This window comes from Ursus arctos, unplaced genomic scaffold (genome assembly GCF_023065955.2).
Source record: "Ursus arctos isolate Adak ecotype North America unplaced genomic scaffold, UrsArc2.0 scaffold_12, whole genome shotgun sequence".
Lineage (NCBI taxonomy): Eukaryota > Metazoa > Chordata > Mammalia > Carnivora > Ursidae > Ursus > Ursus arctos.
The window spans coordinates 3256509-3280501 of record NW_026622786.1 but is presented as its reverse complement, the minus strand read 5'-3'; the positions used below and the strand labels follow the sequence as shown (position 1 = coordinate 3280501).

At 47.2% G+C, this 23993-nt stretch overlaps 4 protein-coding genes across 4 annotated transcripts; 3 read left to right on the top strand and 1 right to left on the bottom strand.

Moving 5' to 3' along the window:
* Positions 1-72: 72 nt before the first annotated feature.
* Positions 73-5238, top strand: LOC125282903 (histone H2B type 2-E). Its single transcript, XM_048220600.2, has one exon. It carries the CDS (start codon positions 150-152, stop codon positions 528-530), a length of 381 nt encoding a protein of 126 aa, XP_048076557.1. The 5' UTR covers positions 73-149; the 3' UTR covers positions 531-5238.
* A 4443-nt stretch (positions 5239-9681) lies between these two features.
* On the bottom strand, positions 9682-10314 carry LOC113246101 (histone H2B type 2-E). The gene has a single exon (XM_026486578.4). It carries the CDS (start codon positions 10231-10233, stop codon positions 9853-9855), a length of 381 nt encoding a protein of 126 aa, XP_026342363.1. The 5' UTR covers positions 10234-10314; the 3' UTR covers positions 9682-9852.
* Positions 10315-10528: 214 nt separating this feature from the next.
* On the top strand, positions 10529-11095 carry LOC113246100 (histone H2A type 2-A). Its single transcript, XM_026486576.4, has one exon. It carries the CDS (start codon positions 10594-10596, stop codon positions 10984-10986), a length of 393 nt encoding a protein of 130 aa, XP_026342361.1. The 5' UTR covers positions 10529-10593; the 3' UTR covers positions 10987-11095.
* Positions 11096-12084: 989 nt separating this feature from the next.
* On the top strand, positions 12085-12606 carry LOC113250165 (histone H3). Its single transcript, XM_048220556.2, has one exon. The coding sequence runs from the start codon at positions 12135-12137 to the stop codon at positions 12543-12545; it is 411 nt and encodes a 136-aa protein (XP_048076513.1). The 5' UTR covers positions 12085-12134; the 3' UTR covers positions 12546-12606.
* The last annotated feature ends 11387 nt before the right edge of the window (positions 12607-23993 follow it).

The following is a 23993-nucleotide window of genomic DNA, read 5'->3' as shown; positions in this document are numbered from 1 at the left end:
CACGCGCGAATCACGACGCAGCGTAACCAGAGCCTTAATTTGCCTACGGCCTCTTTAAGTACTGAGGCGCTTCCGGCAGCCTGGGCCTCACTGCGCTGTTTGCGTCTGTGGTCCGCTCTTGCTCTTGTCTGCCGCTCGTGCTTCCCGCTATGCCCGAGCCCGCAAAGTCCGCTCCCGCGCCCAAGAAGGGCTCCAAGAAAGCGGTCACCAAAGCCCAGAAGAAGGACGGCAAGAAGCGCAAGCGCAGCCGCAAGGAGAGTTACTCCATCTACGTGTACAAGGTGCTCAAGCAGGTGCACCCCGACACCGGCATCTCGTCCAAGGCCATGGGCATCATGAACTCCTTCGTCAACGACATCTTCGAGCGCATCGCCGGCGAGGCTTCCCGCCTGGCGCATTACAACAAGCGCTCGACCATCACGTCCCGGGAGATCCAGACGGCCGTGCGCCTGCTGCTGCCCGGCGAGCTGGCCAAGCACGCCGTGTCCGAGGGCACCAAGGCGGTCACCAAGTACACCAGCTCCAAGTGAGTCCCTGCCGGGACGCGGCGCTCGAACGGGTCGCTGGCCGCTTCACTCCAAAGGCTCTTTTCAGAGCCACCCACCTTCTCGCTGAAAGAAGCTGTTTTCTCTACTTAACATTCGAAATTCCTTCTCTTTTTATACCACTTACTTTTATTTCCTTAATATCAGCCTTTTCCTTTGGAAGACCAGAAAGGAACGCAAGGTGGGACCTGATTTAGCATGGTGGAGAGCTAGGTAGTGTACGTGTATTCTCTCTGAAAAGTAACAGCTCTAACAGTGAAATGGTTAGCGATGCGTGGCAGTCAACGGAAGTCTCAAGATTGGAAAAATTCGTGTTTAAGGATTGTTTATTGTAAGGCAATTAGATTGGATCTGCACTTTTTAATTGCACTTTTCTTGTTCTGGAAGATTCATGTGTTTGTAAAACTGCACAGCAATACGTTTGAAACCACGCTCATCACCTGTAAGTAAACCTTTACCATGTATCTCAGTCTCTTCGTTATGTCGTTGAAGTAATTTCTAGTTTACATACCTCTCCTGTCCCAGTTTGGTATTCCTTTCAGGTACACTGAATCAGTATGTATTTACTGCTCAAACTGGGGACGTTAAATTGTCAGAATGAGATAATAAAAAGGCCACTTATCTATAATCTGTTTTTGCTCACGTGTTGAGAAGTACACAATTCTCCATATTGTAGTTTTGGTATTTTACTATCTGGATAAGGAAGGAAGGAGGAAAGAGGGTTTATAGATGCCCAGGGATTTCCAGAACCTGGGCCTGCTAATCATAAAATGTCCAGAAACTTACATTGTTAAAACTTTAAGTCTTAAAAATGTTTGTCACTTGCTTGGAACAGTTCATTCACTTCCACTCTGAAAATAGAGGCACTAATTATTAGAGAATAAAAAGGGCTTTCTCCATTTTAGAGACTAGATATTTAAAAGTAGTGCTTCTTGAAACAGTTCAAAGGCCATTCGACCCTGAATCAGTCAGTCTATCCCTAAAGCCACACACCTTTCCACGGAACCCAGATCATGGGCACTGGGGGTGAGAGGCAAGGATGAACAACCTCTGGAACGCTCCAGCTGATTCATATGTTTGATAACCACTGGCATTCTGACTGTGTAGTTGCCATTTACTTGGTCAGAGCCTGTTGGCAGTTTTCAGTCACCACCCAGACGCTTCCTTTTTCCTAAATTGTCCTTTCTCAGATTGTTTATAATACTACATACAAAATTAGTTTCATTTATTCCCTCATTAATTCAGGGCACCAAATATAGCCTAGGAGTTTGCCTTTCTACCTTTATTGATAAGTGTTTGGAAATACATTTTAAAGAGGTTAAGTGAGAACAGAAGATAAGGTACTAAAATAAAGGTGTAAAACTAAAACTTCCTGAAAAAAATGTTAGGCACACTGCAAGTGTCCTAGCTCATCCCCTTGGGTGTACTTTTTTTTTCTCCTGTACCTACATAAAATCCCAAATATTATCCTCCAGCATGATTTTTATTACCTCCTGTCTGCCCTGCCCAATTAAAGAACAATAACTTATTTCCTACTATTCTACTGAATCCATCCCTTCTTTCCAATGGTTAGACCTCAGGAAACATTTTCCTGCTTTTGCACGTGCCTTTGCTTGAATCTACTAAGAGATTAGTCAGAAGGCTGAAGCGTGGAGATGGGGAGGAGAAAAGAAAATAGGGGAAGGTTTGAGTTTACAGGGTAGGAATATAATGAAAACATTTTAAGAAGCACACAGGATGTTGGGCAAATGCCGTAATTACATGTTGGGGAGGTATCGGTAGGAAAGCCAAAAACAGGTGGAGGTGACTCAGTGTAACTATATTATCCATCAATAATTCCCTTTTGCACCAAAATTTACACTTACAAGTGTGAAAGCAAAACAGACATCTGTTCAGGCTCCACTATGAGAATCTGTGCACCCCATTTCCTGCAATAAAGGAAATGAGGGAAAAACATTTTGCACCCTCAGATAAATAAAACATGCTGGGGATGCAGCAGTAAACAGAGAAGAAAAAGGCCCTGTCCACATAAAGCTACATGCTAGTTGATGGATGGTGAAAACAAGCAAATGAAAGAAATGTATAATCGTATAATATTCAGGGAATGATACGTGCTATGAAGTACAACAATATGGTATACAGTGTGGACAACAGGTCTGATGAGTTAATATTTGAGCAGATAGTGAGCCATAGCCTATCTTGGAGAAGAGTATTCTAAGAACTGGAAAACAAGTGCAAAGGCCCTGAGGCAGGCACAAGTTTAGGGAGTCAAGGAATAAGCAATGCTACTATGGCTGAAACACAGCCAGCAAAGGAATTATCTGCAGAGAGACGAGATCAGGGAGATAGTTGGGGGTCAGATCATGTAGGCCACAGAGAGGCCTCATAGGCCATTGCAAAGATACTGTCTTTTATTCCAAATGAGTTGGAGTGCCTTTGGATAGTTTGATCAGAGTAATGACATTAATTGACTTTTTTTTTAAAGCTCACCCAGGATGCTATGTTAAAAAATAGACTGTAGGAGAGCAAAAGTAGTAGCAGGAGAGAGACAGGTGCTGTTGATGAAGGAAAGACGTTAGGGTTCGAAGCCGATGGCCAAGAGAGAATTATTTTTTTTTTAAGATTTTATTCATTTATTTGACACAGAGAGAGGCAGGGAGAGAGGGAACACAAGCAGGGGGCGTGGGAGAGGGAGAAGCAGGCTTCCCACTGATCAGGGAGCCCAATGCAGGACTCGATCCCAGAACGCTGGAATCATGACCTGAGCCAAAGGCAGACGCTTAACGACTGAGCCACCCAGGTGCCCCACAAGAGAGAATTCTTGAGAAGTCTTTGGTGCAAAAAGGTGATTTTATTAAAGCACGGGGACAGGACCCGCAGGCAGAAAGAGTTGCACCGGGGTCATGAAGAGTGACCTATTATATACCCTCAAGTTGGGAGGGGATTAGGGATAGCATAAGTCTCTAAGGAATTTTGGAAGCAAGGTTTCCAGGACCTTGAGGGGGCTAGCTACTGCTGGGAAAAGGTCATTTATTACCGTCTATTAAAACCTTAGTCATGAGACCCTTCAGATGTATATCGGTGGGCCATATGCTTGGGGGATGATTGCCAACACGTATCTTGGGGGGTTTAGAGATAAAGGAAATTTCTAAAGGAATTTTTATACACTAAAGTAGACTTACAGGATCCTGGGGAGGGCAGGGAGGGGCTCAGGCCAGGATTGCCTTTTGCTCTTAGAGAAGTATTAACATTGAGGCGGTTGAGTCCCTAGAGGAGTGTCACTCCGCCTGTTTCAAGGACTTGTCCATGGGCTGTAGGTAGTAAGGAAGTTTAATAATTTTTCTTCTGCCTTTGTTTCCCACATCAGTATCAGTGGAGATTTGAGAAGCAGTGAAGATATATTTTAATTGAAACTGATGAACATAATGTAGGTTATGACAGGAGAAGAATAAAGAATTAATTGCAGGTTTTTGGACAAAATTGTGAGACACCTGGTAGCTATCCAAGTGGAAATATCAAGAAGGAATCAGATAGGAAAGATCAAATTCCCAAATAGGAATATGAAATATGATAATCTGGAGTTCAGGGAAGAGAAAGGGGGTAGGTGTAGAAAGCTGATTCTGGCTCTTTTGTAGATGATCTGCCATCTCTTTCTGAAAGCACTTAGAGTCACTGTAACATGTCAAGATATGTTCTTTCCCTGGAAATGACTTAGCTTTGGTCTCAGTATTTGACTAAAATCCCCTATCCAACTTCAGTTTCAACCTCAGACTGTAGAAGACAGAATAACTGAATGTCTAAGCCAATGTGATTTGCGTATCCTTGGACTAGTGCAGGCACTTAAGTCACTCATATCCTTAATGAGTAGAGCAAGTACGATGAGCAAGAGATAACATTCAGAGTTCTAGTTAACAGATGATCACTCACGAACACACATCGGCCCTTTAATGAGCTGAAACATCTTATAGGTTCATGTTAAAATTGCATCAGTTAACATAGATTTATTTTATTGCAAAAATAAAATGGATGATAATGTCTATGAAAGCTGTTTCTGTAGTATTTAAAGTCTTTAATCACATTTTTAAAAAATTTCTCAAGGATAGGGAGTCCAAACCTACAGAAAAGTTGAAAAAAATAGATCTTCAACCATATCTTTATCTAGATTCACCAACTGTTACTATTCGCTGCATTTGCTTTAACACTTTTCATGCACATTTATACATTTTCTGAACAATTTGAAAATAAGTTGCAAACATCTTAACTTCTCCCTAAACACTTTAGCATGTCTCCCTTAAAAATAAAGACATGCTCCTATATAACTATATACCATTGTTACATGCAACAAATTTAATACTGACTTAATAATATTAAGTTATGCACAATCCATATTCAAATTTCTTCAATTGTGAAAAAAATATCCTATATATAGCTGTTGTATTAGTTTCCTATGGCCTAGTTGGAAATAAACTTTGCAGTTGTAACAAATTACAGTTGATCCTTGGACAACAACAGGTTTGGGGCACCGACCCCTGACAGTGAAAAATCTGCATATGAATTTTGATTCCCCCCAAACTACTATAGCCTACTGTTGGCTGGAAGGAAGCCTTTCTGATAACATCAGTCATTAACACATAGTTTGTATGTTATATGTATTGTATACTGTTTTCCTACAATAAAGTAAGCTAAAGAAAAATTTTTTTTTTTTTGAAGATTTTATTTATTTGTTAGAGCGAGAGAGAGCACACAAGCAGGGGGAACAGCAGACAAAGAGAGAGGCAGGCTCCCTGCTAAGCAAGGAGCACAATGTGGGGCTCAATCCCGGGACCCTGGGATCATGACCTGAGCTGAAGGCAGACACTTAACTGACTGAGGCACCCAGGTGTCCCTGAAAAGATGTTATTAAGAAAATCATAAGGAAAATACATTTAGAGTCCTGTGCTGTATTTATCAAAAAATGTGTACAAGTGGACCTGTGCAGTTCAGGTTCTTCAAGAGACAACTAACTGTATTACAAACTTTGTGGCTTAAAACACAGATGTAGGGGCGCCTGGGTTGCTCAGTTGGTTAAGTGTCTGCCTTCAGCTCAGGTCATCATCCCAGTGTCCTGGGATCAAGCCCTGCATTGGGCTCCCTGCTCAGCAGGGAATCCACTTCTCCCTCTGCCTCTCACCCTGGCTTGTGCTGTCTCTCTCTCACTCACTCTCTCTCTCTCTCTCTCTCTCTCTCAAATAAATAAATAAATAAAATCTTAAAAACACACACACATACTCTCTTACAGTTCTGGAGACCAGAAGTACAAAATCAGTTTCACCAAGTGGAAACGAAGACGACTCTCTCCGAAGGCTCTAGGGGGAGACTCCATTTCCATGCACTTTCCAGCTTCTAGAGGGGCCTTTCTCTGCTAATGGTCCCTTCTTTCCTCTTCAAAGCCAGCATCATAGCATCTTCAAATCTCTCTCTGCTTTCATCACCTTTTTCCTCTCTTGACCTTTCTGCTTTACTCTGATAAGGGCCCTGGTGATTACATTTGGGGCTCACCCAAATAATTGAGGATAATCTTCCTATTTCAAAATCGTATCAGTAAAGTCCCTTCGCCATATAAGGTAACATTAACAGATTCTAGGGACTTAGATGTGGACATATTTGGGGGCCATGTTCAGCTTACCACAGATGTTGACTACTGTTATAGGTTGAATTTTGTCCTCTAAAAAGATATATTGAAATCTAATTCCCCTTAGAATATGGCCTTATCTGGAAGTAGGGTCTTTGCAAAGATGTACAGGCATACCTCTGAGATATTGTGGGTTAGGTTCCAGACCACCACAGTAAAGCAAATACTGCAATAAAGCAAGTCAAACGAAATTTTTGGTTACTCAGTGCATATAAAAGTTATGTTTACACTATATTGTATTTTATTAAGCGTGCAAAAGCATTATGTTAAAAACCCCCAATATATATATATATATACACCTTAATTACAAAATATTTTATTGATAAAAAATGCTAACAATCATCTGAGCTTTCAGCAGGTAATCACTGATCACAGGTCACCATAACAATAATAATGAAAAGTTTGAAATAGTGTGAGAATTACCAAAATGTAATAGAGACACTAAGTGAGCAAATGGTGTTGGAAAAATGGTGACAAAGGACTCGCTCCACACAGGGTTGCTACAAGCCTTCAATTTGTTAAACAAAACAAAACAAAAACCACAAGAAACAATATCTGTAAAGCCAATGAGATATGCCTGTAATCAATTTAAAATGAGGTCATTAGGGTGGGCCCTAATCCCATGTGACTAGTGTCTTTAGGGAAACGTAGAAACACACAGGAAGAAAACTGTGCCAGAAGCTGGAGTTATGCTGGCACATGTCAAAAAATAGCTGGAGCTAGCAGAAGCTGAAAAAGAAGAGAGGATTCTCCCTGAGAGCCTTCAGAGGGACAGGACCCTGGCAATACCTTGACTTCAGATTCCTAGCTTCCAGAACTATGGCAGAATAAATCTCTGTGGTTTTAAGCCACTCAGTTTCTGGTCCTTTGTTATGGCAGCCCTGAGAAACTCATATGAATACTAAAATTTTTAGTGATAGAATTACATTAAGTTTATAAATAAAATCTCAGATTTCTTTAAATCTTGGACCTTCCTTTTTGATGGTAATATTAATCTCTGGTCCTGGTGAAGTATTGATTTTAACACTTATAGACTTAGTCCAAATGTGCATTTTGAGTACCTCTATTTTTTTCTTATCTACCCCATTTGGATCTTTGAGACCCTTCAGGACAAAAGGTCTATCATCTTTTATGCTGGGAAATTATGTTATTATGTCTCAAATATTTTAAGATTCGAACTAGTCTAAATAAAAGCTTGTCAGATAAACGGGCCTAACTTGTCTGATGGTACAGCAGGGCTTCGAGGTTGGCTAAATTCCATAAGTGGTTCAGTTCTCTGATTCTCCCCGACGATGTACCTTCCTCTAGTGTTGTCTGTAATTCTTCTTTGCCTTCACACCCACAGAACACTCCATCCTCCTTTGCTCTTCAAAGCAAAGAAACTTTTTTCCCAAAAGATAAAAGCAATCTGTATTTCCTTACTCAGCTACTTCAATTTCTGAAATGTTTGTGCTAATCAGTCTAGATTCCTGAACCAGTCAATGTGCAAAGGGGTCTGGGATTACACTTAGCCAATCAGGCCAACCCTGTAAGATCTGTTTTCTGGGAAGCACAAGTGACAGTGGTTCTCAAATTTGCCTGCCCATTAGAGTCACCTGGAGAGATGTTTAAAAGTACCCCAAGTGCAGACTCTTCCCCAAAACACTTAAATCAGAATTTCTGGGAGTGGCATCCAAGCATCAGTATTTTTTGAAGTTCTCCAGGGGATTACAATGGACAGTTTGGAGCAGCACATAAGGGTGGATTCCTTAATGAAAATCAGGATACTATTAGAAAAACAGAAGGAGAAAAGAAAATGCTACATAGTCAATAATATATATTATAGGACTATCAACTACTAAGTTGTATTTCATGACAAATACATAAGAAGAAATAGTCTTGACCACTTTAAGGAAACATGAGAAATCGTCTGGAAGAATTCTTTCAGGTGATAGCTTTCATCCCCACTGCGCTGTTTGTGTTTTTTTCACTAAGGCCTACGTGCAGCTCTCATATTGCCAACTCCGTATATCCACTCGCGTATCAAAAAGCTTCTCAAATTTAAATCGGAACTCTGGATCACTCTTCAATGCCCCAACCCACACCTCCCAGTATTCCATCCTAGTTAATAACACCAGGTGTTCAGGGGCACCTGGGTGGCTCAGTCAGTTAAGCGTCTCTTATTTTCAGCTCAGTCATGATCTCAGAGTGGGGCGTGCAGAATCAGTCCTGCCTTCGGCTCCCTGCTCAGCAGGGACTCTGCTTGAGATTCTCTCTCTCCCTCCCTGTCTGCCCCACCCCACGCACACACTCTCAAACAAATCTTTAAAAAAAACAAAAAAACCACACAGCACCAGTTGTTCAAACCAGAAACTTAGGGGTTTTGCTCTTACATAATCTTACTCCTCAACAAAACCTATTTTACCTCCAAAATGTAATCCCGATTCCAACATATCAAACCATCACCATCACTGTATTCCAATCCAAAGTGTCTAGACTTCCTGGTGGTTCTCACACTTCAGCACCTTTTGGAATCACCCAAAGGGTCTGTTAACACAGATTATCGGGCCCTGAAATTCTCACTTTTAATAAGTTCTCAGGCAATGCTGACGCTGCTGATCTGGAGACCAGACTTCAGGAATCACTGCTCTAGTCCACAACACTACGGTAGCGTCCTAATTGGTTTCCTTGCTTCTGTGGACGGCCTGGGATCTATGACCAATCTTTTTTTAAGGTTAATGAGGTCATATTATGCAGATCCCTGGCTAAAACAACCCAGGAGTGCCCAAGACACTGAACAAGCTCTCAAGCCAATCAACTTCCTTTTCACTTTCCCCGCCATATTCCGCTTTCTGTTCCTCTAGCATTTCAGACTCTTTCCTGCTTCAGAAATTACCTATATATTGCTCCCAATGTATGGAAATAGCCCTTAAATCGGACAAATTATTCTAAGTAACAATTCTTTGGGGGAAATCACTACTACATTTTAGGCAGGTTTTGTGAGATTTGATTAGGGTTAGGGGAGGCAAAGAGAAGACACCTGCATTAAGGGTTAATTCCTCTATCAAAATCAGCTTCAATTTTCCTAATCGGGTAATTTTCACATAAATTTCACATAGGCAGGTGCTCGTGAATCCAGGATAACCACGGGAGGCGTTTGTTGGAACCAGATATAAAAGCTATCACTTCTTAGTACAGATAATTTAAGACTTAAATACGACCACCGTTTTACCAATTGTTAACACCATATGGTGGTTTTATTCTCAACACTTTCTTATAGTGCATATATAAGCTTACCAAAACCAACACAGCCTTTCTCAGTCTTAGAGGAGTGCATGTGTTCACCTGCACGTAGCAAAGTCAAAGGCAGTTTCAAGAACAGTCCTCTCCGACAAGCCACAGCATACCTATACCCCATTTAGTTTTTCACCAATCTAACTAGGCATAAACTATTCTGTCACCTAACTAAAGGAAAAGAGACGGACATTTGAACTTAACAAGCATGAATTTAATGTACTAGAAAAGAAACCAAAAAAAGTAGGAACCATTGCGCAGCACACGAACAGCTTCTTTCAGCGAGAAGGTGGGTGGCTCTGAAAAGAGCCTTTGGAGTGAAGCGGCCAGCGACCCGTTCGAGCGCCGCGTCCCGGCAGGGACTCACTTGGAGCTGGTGTACTTGGTGACCGCCTTGGTGCCCTCGGACACGGCGTGCTTGGCCAGCTCGCCGGGCAGCAGCAGGCGCACGGCCGTCTGGATCTCCCGGGACGTGATGGTCGAGCGCTTGTTGTAATGCGCCAGGCGGGAAGCCTCGCCGGCGATGCGCTCGAAGATGTCGTTGACGAAGGAGTTCATGATGCCCATGGCCTTGGACGAGATGCCGGTGTCGGGGTGCACCTGCTTGAGCACCTTGTACACGTAGATGGAGTAACTCTCCTTGCGGCTGCGCTTGCGCTTCTTGCCGTCCTTCTTCTGGGCTTTGGTGACCGCTTTCTTGGAGCCCTTCTTGGGCGCGGGAGCGGACTTTGCGGGCTCGGGCATAGCGGGAAGCACGAGCGGCAGACAAGAGCAAGAGCGGACCACAGACGCAAACAGCGCAGTGAGGCCCAGGCTACCGGAAGCGCCTCAGTACTTAAAGAGGCCGTAGGCAAATTAAGGCTCTGGTTACGCTGCGTCGTGATTCGCGCGTGTTCGGCGGCGCTCCTGCGCGGGGACGAGATTATGTAAATGAGCGGATTCTGGCCGAGCCACCGTATTGGCCGTCAGGACAACGATCTTCATTAGCCAATGGAGGCGCTCCGTAGACAATCCGGGTTCTGCCTATAAAAGGGTGAAGTGGCGGGCTGTGCGGCGACTTTCTCGGTGGGCAAGTGGGAGCTGTTCGCGGCGAGCGTCGCTGTCATGTCTGGTCGTGGCAAGCAAGGAGGCAAGGCCCGTGCCAAGGCCAAGTCGCGGTCGTCCCGCGCTGGCCTGCAGTTCCCGGTGGGCCGAGTGCACCGCCTGCTGCGCAAAGGCAACTACGCCGAGCGGGTGGGGGCCGGCGCGCCGGTGTACATGGCGGCGGTGCTGGAGTACTTGACGGCGGAAATCCTGGAGCTGGCGGGGAACGCGGCCCGCGACAACAAGAAGACGCGCATCATCCCCCGCCACCTCCAGCTGGCCATTCGCAACGACGAGGAGCTGAACAAGCTGTTGGGCAAAGTCACCATCGCCCAGGGCGGCGTTCTGCCCAACATCCAGGCCGTGTTGCTTCCCAAGAAGACGGAGAGTCACCACAAGGCAAAGGGCAAGTGAGGCCGGCGTCAGGAAGCCCAGCCCGCCCTGGTCTCGAAGGGGGCACCTGTGAAATCAAAGGCTCTTTTCAGAGCCACCCACTTTCTCAAATAAAAGAGTTGTTACAGTCGTCCGTTTTCTCCGTTGCCCTTTCGCCCGTCGTAGGCCGAGCCCCGGGGAGGGGAGGGGGTTGCTCCTTCCCCGTTGCTCGCCTCTCTGAACCTTGAGCGTTCGACCATCTTTATTCTGCCTGGTGGGTCGCAGACCTTAGGGCTGACGAGGCAGGTGGAGGAGCCAGACCTCTTTGGGGGCAGCCACGGCCGATTCGCTCCTAAGTACCGTTAGGCGCCCCCGACCCTCGTCTCAGGAGTGGGGGCCGAGTGCGCAGCTTCCCCAGTGCCCGAGGCCTTTGCCCAGCACACACGTGCAGCCCCGGCCGGCAGGGGAGTGGGGCGGACCTGGTCCTTGGCTTAATTGAGCGGGTTATCTTAGTCCAGCAAAAGGGAGGGACCGCTTTCGCAGCGGAGGCGCAGGTCCCCACTTGGGTTTCTGGAGGCGAGATCTCGCGCTCGGGAGGCGGTGGGGATGGGGGTCTTGGGGTGAGGTGAGACAAACTTCCAATCCGAAAACCAGCGACAGGCGGGAAGAAAGGTCCGTCAGACGAACCAGGGGGGGCTCTTAAAAGGTAATAAGGCGTTTTGGGGGACGGGGGGGCAAACGCAAGATTGAGGTTGAATTGGGGAGACAGCGCGGGAAGGAAGGGGGTACCACGGGGCGCCTGGGTGGCACAGTGGTTAAGGAAGGGGGTACCGTGTTCTAAGGGGGGGGAAGGGCTGAGGAGGAACAACATTCTGACACGGTCGCGAACCAAAATGACCCTCCCCCGCCCCGCCGGCCGAAAAGAAAGGCAACACAAGGTACGGAAGACTGCAGGCAAACTGGAAAGTAGAAAAAGCGAGGCGGGTGGGCGGGGTTAGGGAGGATTCTGCCCAAGCCAATGGGTGACGCCAGGGCGTGTGACGTCACAGCCAATGGACAGCCAGCGCGGGACTTTCAATTATTGTCCCGCCCAATCGGAAAAAGACGGTGCCTATAAAGACTGCTGCGGCGGGCGGAGGTCCCGTTACTCTCGCTGCTGCTGCGCTGGTGAGCTGGTGTTTTGGTTCGCCATGGCTCGCACAAAGCAGACCGCCCGCAAGTCGACCGGTGGCAAGGCCCCGCGCAAGCAGCTGGCCACCAAGGCGGCCCGCAAGAGCGCGCCGGCCACGGGCGGCGTGAAGAAGCCGCACCGCTACCGGCCGGGCACCGTGGCCCTGCGGGAGATCCGGCGCTACCAGAAGTCCACCGAGCTGCTGATCCGCAAGCTGCCGTTCCAGCGGCTGGTGCGCGAGATCGCGCAGGACTTCAAGACGGACCTGCGCTTCCAGAGTTCGGCCGTGATGGCGCTGCAGGAGGCGAGCGAGGCCTACCTGGTGGGGCTGTTCGAGGACACGAACCTGTGCGCCATCCACGCCAAGCGCGTCACCATCATGCCGAAGGACATCCAGCTGGCTCGCCGCATCCGCGGGGAGCGGGCTTAAGTGAGCGCTCGGCTCGAGGTTCCATCCTATCCAAAGGCTCTTTTCAGAGCCACCCACAGCAGCACGCGGAAGAAGCTGTGCCACTTAGTCGTCGGCTCTTTCTCGGCGGACGCTCCCCTATGGCGGGAGGGTGGACGTTAGAGCGGGGTAGAGGCCACGCGCCGTGTCTAGGTTGCCCAGTTGGCTGGCTTCCTTGTCCGGGGCCGCCAGGACCCCCGGAGACGGCCGTGCGTGCTCGCTTTACTCTTGGGGCCCCTCTGGGCCAGGGGGTGAGGGGCGTTTTTATGGGCTCCACTGTGACCCAGGGTCGTCAACTGTAAGGAGAGGAGGGGCTTACGGGCTCGAGAGGCGGCGAGGCGTCCCGAGCGCGCCCCGGCTGGCTTTTTTTTTTTTTTTTTTAAGATTTTATTTATTTGACAGAGACAGCCAGCGAGAGAGGGAACACAAGCAGGGGGAGTGGGAGAGGAAGAAGCAGGCTCCTAGACTAGTAGCCTGATGTGGGGCTCGATCCCATAACGCCGGGATCACGCCCTGAGCCGAAGGCAGACGCTTAACCGCTGTACCACCCAGGCGCTCCCCGGCTGGCTTTTTAAGAAAGTTCGCGGGGAGCGGAATGGCGCGGCGTTCCGGCTGGGGAGGGAAATCGCCACCTTCGCGTCGCCCGACCTCTGCCGGGTCAAGTTCGGGATTCCCGAGCTTTGCCTGTGGGTTGGATGTCAGTAATGCCCAGGCTTCTCAGGCCAGCGGGATTTATTTAGCGTGTGTCACTCATCCCTTTACTCCACTCATTTGTCAAAGGTCTCGTGCGCCTGAGCGACTTTGCCCGAGGTCTTTAAGTCCTTTATATTTTCATTTCCCCCAAATTTGCCTCCCCCCCCTTCTAATGCCAATGAACCTTAAGGCAGGTAGTATGGGCAGCTCCAGGCAGGAATGGACCGGAGGACAAAGGGCCCGGCTTCTGTAGCCCCGCATTCAGTTATGACAGTTCCTGTGGGTTCGTCAGAGCAGCAGCAGCGGGAAGGTTCGAAGGCCGCCTTAAGCAAGGCCACTCCCGGGAGCTCTGCCTGTTGGTACCCTTACCTGCTCACGTCCGCAGCAGGAGACTGTTCTTCCAGGAGAACAAGCCCAGATACTGAGACAAAGCTTTATGCAGGTAGTAGAAGAGTTCTTTATCCAGCGCGGGGCGCTCATAGTTCAAGCTCTTGGGCGGCAGGACCCAATGGAAGGCACAACATGCCCAGCTCCTCCCCTCCCTTGGTTACGTTTGTCTGCCGCAGAATCTGTGAGGGCAGAGACTTGCGTTTATCTCAGAGGGGCGATTCGTACACCAGATGAAAGTGGAAGTTTTAAGGCCTCTTGGTGACTTAGAAATGAGTCGGTTTAACTAGAAGAGTGGGGCAGGACCTTGGAAAACGGGTACTGCACAAGACTCACCAGCAAGTGTGTGGGTGACACATCTTCTTAGCTTTGAACACCATTTATCTGCGCCTGGAAGAGGGCAGAGTTTGTGTTTTTGTTCACAGATAAAGCCATTACAGAGATAGATGAACATTCACTGAGGGGAACAGGAACTGAGGCAGAAATACTTTCGAAAACTTTTTGCCCTTTGCAAGGAGTTGTAGGGGGGAAGGGGAGAGAGCAGTGTGGACTGTAGCTGTTCCTGAGGGAGGAAGGGGTGTGTGGGGGGAATTCCCTAGTTTTCAGCCCCAGACTCAGAGATTTTCAGAGTAGGCCCTGTTATGAACTGAATTGTGTGTCCCCCGCCCCTCCCCCAAATTCCTATGATGAAGCTCTAACTCCTAGTACCTCAGAATGTGACTATTTAAAGCCCATATAGGGCTTTTAAAGAGGCATTTAAGTTAAAATGTCATTAGAAGGGCGCCTGGGTGGCTCAGTCGGTTAAGGGTCTGCTTCGGCTCAGGTCATGATCCCAGGGTCCTAGGATAGAGTCCCACATCGGTCTCCCTGCTGAGCAGAGAGCCTTCTTCTCCCTGTCCTACTCCCCCTGCTTGTACTTCTCTGTCAAGGAAATAAATAAAATATTTATATAAACAATTAAGTAAAATGTCATTAGGATGTGCCCTAATCCAATATGAGTAGTGTCTTTTTTATAAGAGGAGATCAGGGGGCATCTGGGTGTCTCAATCAGGCGTCAGACTCTTGGTTTTGACTCAGGTCATGATCTCAGGGCTGTGAGGCAGCTCTGCGCTCAGCAGGGAGTCTGTTTGAGATTCTTTTCCTCTCCCTCTGCCCCTCCCCTGCTCTCGCAGGTGTGCGTGCTCTCTCTCTCTCTCAAATAAATAAATCAATCTTTAAGAAAACAAAAGAAGAGGAGATCAGGACACAGCCAGCACAGAGGGACAACCTTAAGAGGCCACGGTGAGAAGGCAGCCATTGCAAGCTGAGGAGAAGACTCAGAAGAAACCAAACCTGATGACAGAGAGATCTTAGACCTCCAACATCTAGAACTGTGAGTAAATAAATTTCTGTTGCTTGAGCCCCCCAGTCTGTGGTATTATGTTAGGGCAGCCCTAGGAGATCAATACAGGCTCCATGGTCTCTACCCAGGGCCTCATTCCCTGCTCCTCTGTGGCTTATTTATAAGTAGAAGCAGCAGTGACTTAGAGCTGTGCAGGGATGACACCTTTGCACCCAGCATCTCATCCATTGAAATCTGTTTTCAAAGGTGTAGCCTGAAGTTCTCAGAGGAAGAATTACTTCCCAGAGTGTCAGAGTCACTAGTGTCTGAGCAGACGCCTGAGCATGCGGGTTTCCATGTCGGGGCCCTTCCTTCCCAGGATCATATGCCTTGAACTGATACTAAATCCGATTCAAAAGCAAGATACCAACAACCTAAAATACCAAAGATATCCAAGACCTGCCCGTGGCCTTGAGATTGGAGGACAGCCTGCGTGCATCTGCCATGGCTAAGCTAGGGGTAACTAGCTTAGTGGGAATGGCTAGGATCTGCCTTCAACCCTCTCCTCACATTTCTACCCACTTCTCTTCCTCCCACCACAACAGTGACATGCTCACTCACTAAACTCAAAGATTACACGGTGTGGAAGGAAAACAATGAAAGCAGAAGATGAAGAGCACTGGGGACTTAGGACCTGGTCCCTCACTGGTATTGGACAGTGGAGGCCCTCCCTGGTTGGTCTTAACTGGTTTCCTGTGAAAGGTGAGACACAACAGCAGGTCTGGGTCTTGACAATGCAAGGGTTCTCTCCTCAGCCTCACTGAGCCCGCTGCCCTCACATAGGGCCAGCAAACCATAGGCAGTGCAAACAGGTGTATGCAAGCTCACTTTCTGAGGAAGTGGGGCCTATTAACCCTATCTTTCTCACCCAGCAGATGGTCAGGTATTGGCAGGACACTGCTGCCTTACCCATCAGCAGCCATCTTGGAGATTTGCCCCACAGGGTTAGGGCAACAGAATCGGATCCTCACTGTGAGCATGTTTGGGGAGGACTACAAGGAATTCTCCGGTGCCTCCAAGGGCTTCCCAAACTACCAAAAGCATTTTAGTGACAACTTTGACATCTGTTTGGTAGTAAGACAGAGTTGACGTTCCTGCCACTATTCCGTGAAATCCAAACTTCCTAGGCCTAATAGGAAACTTTTGGAATGTCTTTGTTGGTTTGAGAAACTGGGGTGAAATAGTACCCAAATTTTTTTATGTCAGTATCAAAATCTAATTGTTTTAGGTACATAAATAATTTCCCACTCTCAGACTAGTCATAAAAAAAAGGGGGGGGAAGCAATCCATATTCTCTTCAAAAGTCTCATCATAAAATTTGAAGGAAAACAAACAAACAAAAGTCTCATCATGTCCAACCTGGTTCCTGGAAAAGTCTGCCATGGAACTGGTATTGGGTTTTTTCGTTTTTGTTTTTAAAATTTATTTATTTATTTTAGAGAGAGAGAGCGTGGGCGTGTGCTCACATGGGACAGAGAGGCAGAGGGAGAAACTCCGGCAGACTCCGTGCTGAGTGCAGAGTCCGACACAGGGCTCAGTCTCACAACCCTGAGATCATGACCTGAGCTGAAACCAAGAGTCGGATGTTTAACCAATTGCATTATCCAGGTCCCCCGGAACTGGTATGGTTTACTGGACTTTGGGTCCTTTAATCAGAGCTAATGGTGGCCTTGGCTATGGCAGTGACTAGGAGAAGACAGAGATGAAGTGATGGATTGGAGGGAAGTATAGAAGGGTAAATTTGGTAAGATTTGGTGATATAGGCATTTGGAGAATGGGAGAGAGGAAGGAGCTTCTCCTTGACCTGAGGAACTAGGAGATGATGGAAAATTTCACTAAGGTGAAGAATTCAGGGAGAACAAACTGCCTTTGGAACCAAGAAGATGCTTAAAGGCCCTTCTGATGTTGATGTCGAGAATCCCATTAACCATTTAGAGGGACACATTCACCGAAGTAAAGAACGTTAATCTATTTGGTGAAGGGGCTCAGCTGGAGATACTTTGGGGGAAGCCCTTAGCAGAAGGGTAAGGGAATAAAGGCGAACAGAAGGCGGGGAGTTTGATGAGATCTAGCCAGGGGTCTGGGAGAAGAGAAGAGGACTGAGGCAGCCGGAGCAGGGATGGGGCTAGGAGAAGAAGGGAACACCAAGCGACAGCAGGATAGCTGGAGACCGATGAGGACCACCAGGACAGCATTTGTCGCAAGGAGGCAAAGGTGGTAGCAACAGGGCCATGTTATGCACGCCATTCAGAAATGACGACAACCACTTGTGTTCGTCATGTTCAAGTTCGGTCACTTCCGACTAAGCCTTTTACTTCATCTGTTTTAACCACCACAACCCTGCAAGCAGGCGGGTGTTTTATCACCATTTTACAGACTAGGAAACTCACAGTGCTTTTGCCTAAGCTTCCCCAGCTAGGGAGGGCCATGGCTAGGGGTTCCGGCCAATGTGCTGGGACTCCAAAGTTCGCATCCTGAAGTACAAAACACCAAGTGAAGAGCACATGCTGGAAGCTGAGAGGGGAAGCAACAGGAAGTTCCCGATGTACAGGACTGAGGGCCTCGCTGCTTCAACTGACTCTTTTCCACCTGCTTACCCACAGGCCACCCATCTCCACCACTATCAAGGGGGAAAAAATTTCCGCCCTGTGCCAGAGCTGAGCTTTACACTCTTTCCATCTCCCCCACCCCATTATCCTCAGCATGAAACGCATGCCCATGTGTCATGATCAGTACAGAGAAGCAGAGGCTCTGTGCAAGGCCACAGCTTGAGTTTGAGGCCTGGCTCTGCCTCTTACTACCTATGACACTGTGGCAAGATGCTTAATCTCACCAGGCCTCAGTTCCTCATCTGTAAAATGGGGATAACGGTACCTGCCTGGTGGTGGTATCTGGAGACATTTAAGGAAACAATTCCCATAAAGCGACCAGCACGAGGCTGATCCAAAATAAACAATAGACAGAAACTTAATACTCTTATTAGCGATTCAGAAAAGCTGAAACAAAGTTATAAAGGTAAATACCCTTTCAGTTCCTAAATTGCAAACCTGCCCTGGCTTTTCATTAGGTGTTCATCAGCCATTCCCCTATCTGCACTTGTTTGTTCTTGCCTGACCCAATGTCTGCAATTCGCAACTCCTCCCATGACTTGGCATAACCCTTTCTTCTGTCCAGATATGTTCCCCCTCCTTTGTGGATCTATTGTTTAGTCTGTAAAATTCAGCCCTGCGAAGCTTTTGTCATGTGCCCCCACCACCACCCCTGTTCCTCCTTCTCAGACCAGCCACACCTTCCCAGGTTCTAACAAGCATATACTCTCCTCTGGTGTTGGCAGCTCCCCCAGGATTAATTTACCCTTCCAGTTCCCCGTCAGACTCTGAGTGCCTTCAGGATGGGCATTTTGTCCTATTCATCTCTGTAAGTCAGTATCCTGACTGCCCAGACGGTCAGGAAATGCCTGATGAGGGACCTAAAGACCTTAGCCTCTGAATCATTACTCAAAAGGACACAGCACCCGGTATCTAACCCCCCCCCCACACACACACACAACACACCTCTCAGGGGACTCCCAGGAATTTGCAGGTCAGAAGCAGGTCTAGCCGCACCTTGGGAGGAACTTTCTGCAGGCTGGTCCCAGAAGAGGGTAGAAGGTAGCTTCTGGACCGTAACCCTTGCCCACAAATGGCTAAAGCCCAGCATTAGCCAGTTTCTGGTGACCTTAGCTGAAGGCAGCGTTCACCACTACCAGTCCCCTCAATGGCATCAGTGCTTCAAGGGAGATGCTTTAGAGAGGGGTACACATTTGTGGGTAGACTGAATAGTCCCCCACCAAGATGTCCACATCCTGATCCCTGCAGCCTGTGAATCTGTGACCTTAAATGGCAAAGGGACTTTACAGATGTGATTAAATTCAGGACCTGGAGGCAGGGAGACTATCCTGGATTATCTGGGTGGGCCCTAAATATCATCATAACAGACCTTATGAGAAAGAGGCAAGAGGCCTCATGGGGGGAAGATGATGTAATAACAGAAGCAGAGATTGGAGTGCTGAGGCCAGGAGCCCAGAAATGCCAGCGGCCTCTAGAAGCTGGAAGAGACAGGAAGCCTCCAGAAGGAATCAGTCCATCTGACACTGAATGTAGCCCCTTAACACTCACTTTAGGCTCCTGACCTCGAGAACTGTAAGAGATACACGTGTGTTATTTTAATCCTCTAAATTTGGGGTAATTTGTTAAAGCAGGATTAGGAAATACACCATCCTTTCATTCGTGAAAGACACCAGGTTCTTTTAATTTGGGGGGAGGGAGAGTTAAGTGCGATGAGGAGCAGAGTAGGAAGTGTACTTGGAGAAAGGTGTGGGGAGGGAAGGAAGATGGCAGAGGAGGAAAGAAGGGATCGGGAATGGGAAATGGTGCTCCACAGTAAGCAGACTGCTCCTCCATGGGCCTACCCAGCCTCCCTGACCTGCTCAGCCCCAAGTTCCTCAGGGCATTTCCATCTTCACGAGTGGCATTGAGCACCCCTCGATGGTGGTCGACCTTTCCCCGCCCTGGACCTCTATGGGGCTCCTTGAGGCCACTCCAGGGCAGGAAGACCCCCAACTGGCTTCACTGTGGGCTGGCGGCAAGCTCTTCTTGTTCTGGGGACAGCTCTCACCCAGACTGCTGTCAGAATCCTGTGTTAGTGTCCTGGGGCCGCCATAACACATTACCACAAACTTGGTACCTGAAGACAATCGAAATTTATTCTCTCACAGTTCTGAAATCGAAGCACCAGTGGGGCCATCCTCTCTCCAAAGCTTCTAGGGGAGAATCCTTCCTTGCCTCTTTCAGCTTCTAGCGGCTCTAGGCTATCCTTGGCTTCCAGCAGTAAAACTCCAATTTCTGCCCGTGTCTTCATATGGCCTTCGTCCCCGTGTCTCTGTGTCCAGCTTTCCCACTCTTTTCTCTCATCACCCTACATCCAGCAGGATTTCATCTGAAGATCCTTAATTATATCTGCAAAGACCCTATTTCTAAATAAGGTCATATTCTGAGCTTCCAGCTGGACATGACTTCTGGGAGGACACTAGTCAACCCCCTGTGGATGCTGAGCTCAGAGCCTCTCAGGAGGGCCTTCTGGAAGGAGGCCCAGACTTCCCATGATTTTCCCCCTCTAGGTGCCCCTGCACTCTCCATCTCCAAAAAGCCCTTCTGTCTGTTGGTTATACCTGAGTATAAACCATGAGGAACAGATTGCATTTTTACTAACACTCCCCATGTCCGACAGTGTGGGGCCAGAGGGGAGTCTGTGTCTCCACTGAGGGAACTCCAGGCTTCAGGGCAGTACACGGAGAGGTCTGTGGCCCTTGGCTAGATGCCTGTGGTAACCAGGAGAAGGCCTGAACTGTCTGGGCAACTAGGCAACTGTCCCCCAGATTCACTTGCCTGGGAAAAACTGGAAAAGAAGAGACATGGAGCTAGAATAAAGGCTCGGTGTTACAGTTTGAATATCTGTAAAATAGTGACAGCAAATGTGCACACCTCATAGGATGACCACGGGGACACAATGAGATAAATGCAGTCCATGCACAGGACTTAGGGCAGAATCTCAACATGGAAATACATTAATAAGTATTAGTCATTTCATTATGATAAACACTAACTGATACAAGTCCTCGATCTTTACCTTGGGAAACTCACAATCAGGGTGTAGAAAGACTAACACACAGGAAACAATTGGTACATTCTATCTAGAGATGTCTAGATGGGTAGCGTCTAGAGATTCTTCTAGACTGTGACCCAGAAAGTAAGACTACTTGGGCTCCTGAATGTCTCATGACTTACAAAAGCCTTTCCCTTATGTCCTCTCATTTGATTCCACAAGAACCCTGGGAAGCAAGTAGGGCGTTTCATTCCTGTTTCACAGTTAGGGAAATTTCCAGTGAAGATGAGACCCCTGGGAACATGGGTCATCCAGCTAAAAAGTGACCAGGATGGAATCCGAGCCTCGGTTTTGTGTTTTACTTTTCTTTTGTATTAGTGCTACACACTATGTGCTAAACACATAGATACAAATAATATCAGTATTTGTACTGTAGGGAAGAGAAAATTTTTCCTCTACCCTTCTGCATTCTTAGTTGAGACTCCCATAATAAAAGACAGACTGACAAGAGAAAATCAAACAGAAGTTTATTAACATGCATACTTCATGGATACATGGGAGATGCCCAGGAAAAAATAAGTAATTCCCCAAGGTGGCCTGGAATTCAAACTTAAATACCATCTTAATAGTGAAACGGGAGGAGGCCTGGAGGCCTCTTAGTGGAGAGTAAACGCCTTTTAGGAAAGATGAACAGGCCCTTAGACAAATACATGGGAGATATGATAGTTTCTGACCAAGTTTGTCTGGCTGCGGGGTCCACTTCTCCTGTGATAAGGGGCAATCTTCCCTGCTTGATGAAATTCCCAGGGAAGAGATTTATGACAACTGGGTTCCTTTTGGAGGATCTGCCTTGAGGCAGGTGTGGGGGGTCAGAGAAAGTGTGTGTGTCAGAGAAAGTCTGTCCTTTCAGTTTTTCAAATGCCTACAGCTCAAAATAGTCCATATGCCAAAGTAGCATATATTGGGGGAATATGTTCTACGACCCTTCTTATTGTAGAGTAGACCTCTCTTGACCTCAACCCACAGTAAGAAATACATTTGCCATTGCCTTCCAGTCACATTCACATAGGAGTATAAATTGCAACAAGTTTCACAAAATGATACTATTTGTGATATACTCTATTTTATGCTTCTTAAGAAGGAAAAGTAAAAAGGTGATCTCTATCAAGTAAATCACTTTCATAACCCACTAACGGGTCACGGCGTACAGTTAGGAAAACACTGGCTAGAGGAAACTACAAAGACTAAAGTAAAAATCATCTTACTTAATTTTAAAGTCTTAATATTTCTCCAAACATGCCCCCTGAATCTCTCTGTGCTGGCACATGGCCTGTGCCTGTCTTCGTAGGGCGGTGATACCCATCTCAGTAGCTAGAGCAGAAGGCATATTATGGTGGATGACAAAGGGAAATGCAGGTCGAGCCGTGTGGGAGCTGAGAGGGAAAGGTTCATTCCAGCTGAGCAAACAAGGTTGGTGATAGTTTGAGCTGGGTTCTAAAGAATATTTAGGATTTGAGACATGTTTAGGTTGCGGGCGAGGAGAAGGGGGTGTAATCCAGGCAGAAGAGATGGTAAAAACAAAGACAGAAGAACTGTTGTGGGGCCCCAGGTAGCACGGGCGAAGGACCGTGATGAGAAGGGAGGCTTTAGGGGCACCTGGCTGGCTCAGTCACTGGAGAATGCGACGGGATCTTTTTTTTTTTTTTTTTAAAGATTTAGTTATTTATTAGAGAGAGAGTCTGAGAGAGAAAGCAGGACGGGCAGAGGGAGAAACAGAATCCCGAAGCAGGCTCCCCGCCGAGCGCAGAGTCTGCAGCAGGGCTCCATCCCAGAGCCCTGAGATCATGACCTGAGCCGAAATCAAGAGTTGGCTGCTTAACTGACTGAACCACCCAGGCGCCCCTAAGCATGTGACTCTTGATTTCGGGGTTGTGAGTTTGAGCCCCATGTTGGGCGTGGAAACTGATTAAAAAAAAAAAAGTGAGCTTTTAGTACCAGTGACTCAATGACAAACTAGGGAGGGGCTAGGTTTTATTCTATAAACAATGTTGGAGCAAAGGATACGAATAGGCAATATACAGGAGAACAAACACAAAAGCTATCAAACTCCTGTAAAGATGCTTGAACTCATTAACAATCAAAGAAACAAAAATGAAAACAATGAGGTATCACTTAACACCAGAGGGAGTGGAAAAACTCAGAAAGTTGGATGACCCAAGGGCTGGCCTGGCAGTGGGCTCAGAGGCGTGCTGATGCCATGGTACTGGAAGTCTGGGACGACTATTCTGCAGGGGAGCCTTCACTCAGTTAAGACTAAACAGATCCCGGGGCGCCTGGGTGGCGCAGTCGTTAAGCGTCTGCCTTCGGCTCAGGGCGTGATCCCGGCGTTCTGGGATCGAGCCCCGCATCAGGCTCCTCTGCTGGGAGCCTGCTTCTTCCTCTCCCACTCCCCCTGCTTGTGTTCCCTCTCTCGCTGGCTGTCTCTAGCTCTGTCAAATAAATAAATAAAATCTTAAAAAAAAAAAAAGAATAAACAGATCGGGGGCTTCTGGGTGGCTCAGTTGGTTGAGCATTGGACTCTTGATTTCAGCTCAGGTCATGATCTCAAGGTGGTGAGACTGAGCCCTGCGATCTCTATGCTCAGTGGGGAGTCTGCTTGGGATTCTCTCCATCTCCCTCTGCCCTTCCCCCTCTCACTCACTCACCCTCTCTCTCTAAAATAAATTAAAAAAATATTTTTTTAAAAAAAGAATAATCAGATCCTAATAACCAGAGTTGTGTTCCTGGATTTTTATCCAAAAGATATTCTTACATAGATCCATAAGGGAAATGTACGGCGATGTTGCTTGCAGCATTTTTTGTGATGGGGAAGTGGAGCAAACCTGGGTGTTTGTCACTCAGAGTGAGGAGCTGAAGCGTGATGTTGGCTCATGGTGAAGTTTAATGCAGCACATTCAACAACGTTAAATGTTCACATCACAACACAGCAGAGATGCGGGTTGAGCTTTGTGGGAGTTGAGCAGGAAAGGCCAATTTTTAAAATAAGGTTAGAAAAGGGAGAAAGTAAAACATAGAATAAGATATAAATATGATCCCACTTATGTACATTCTCAGAAAGTAGAAATTAACTAGAACCGAGAAAGTAAAACCACGGTCTGCTATTCACCAGGCTGGGAAAACAGAGATCTAGCTAGCCGAAGAACTAGCTAGGAAACATCCCTCCCAAGGACGTGCTGCAGCTGTCGAGTCACGATCCCTTCTTTGAGTGACCACTGCTTCTCTTATTCACTGAGAAACCTGTTCTAAAAATCATAGACGACCAGAAC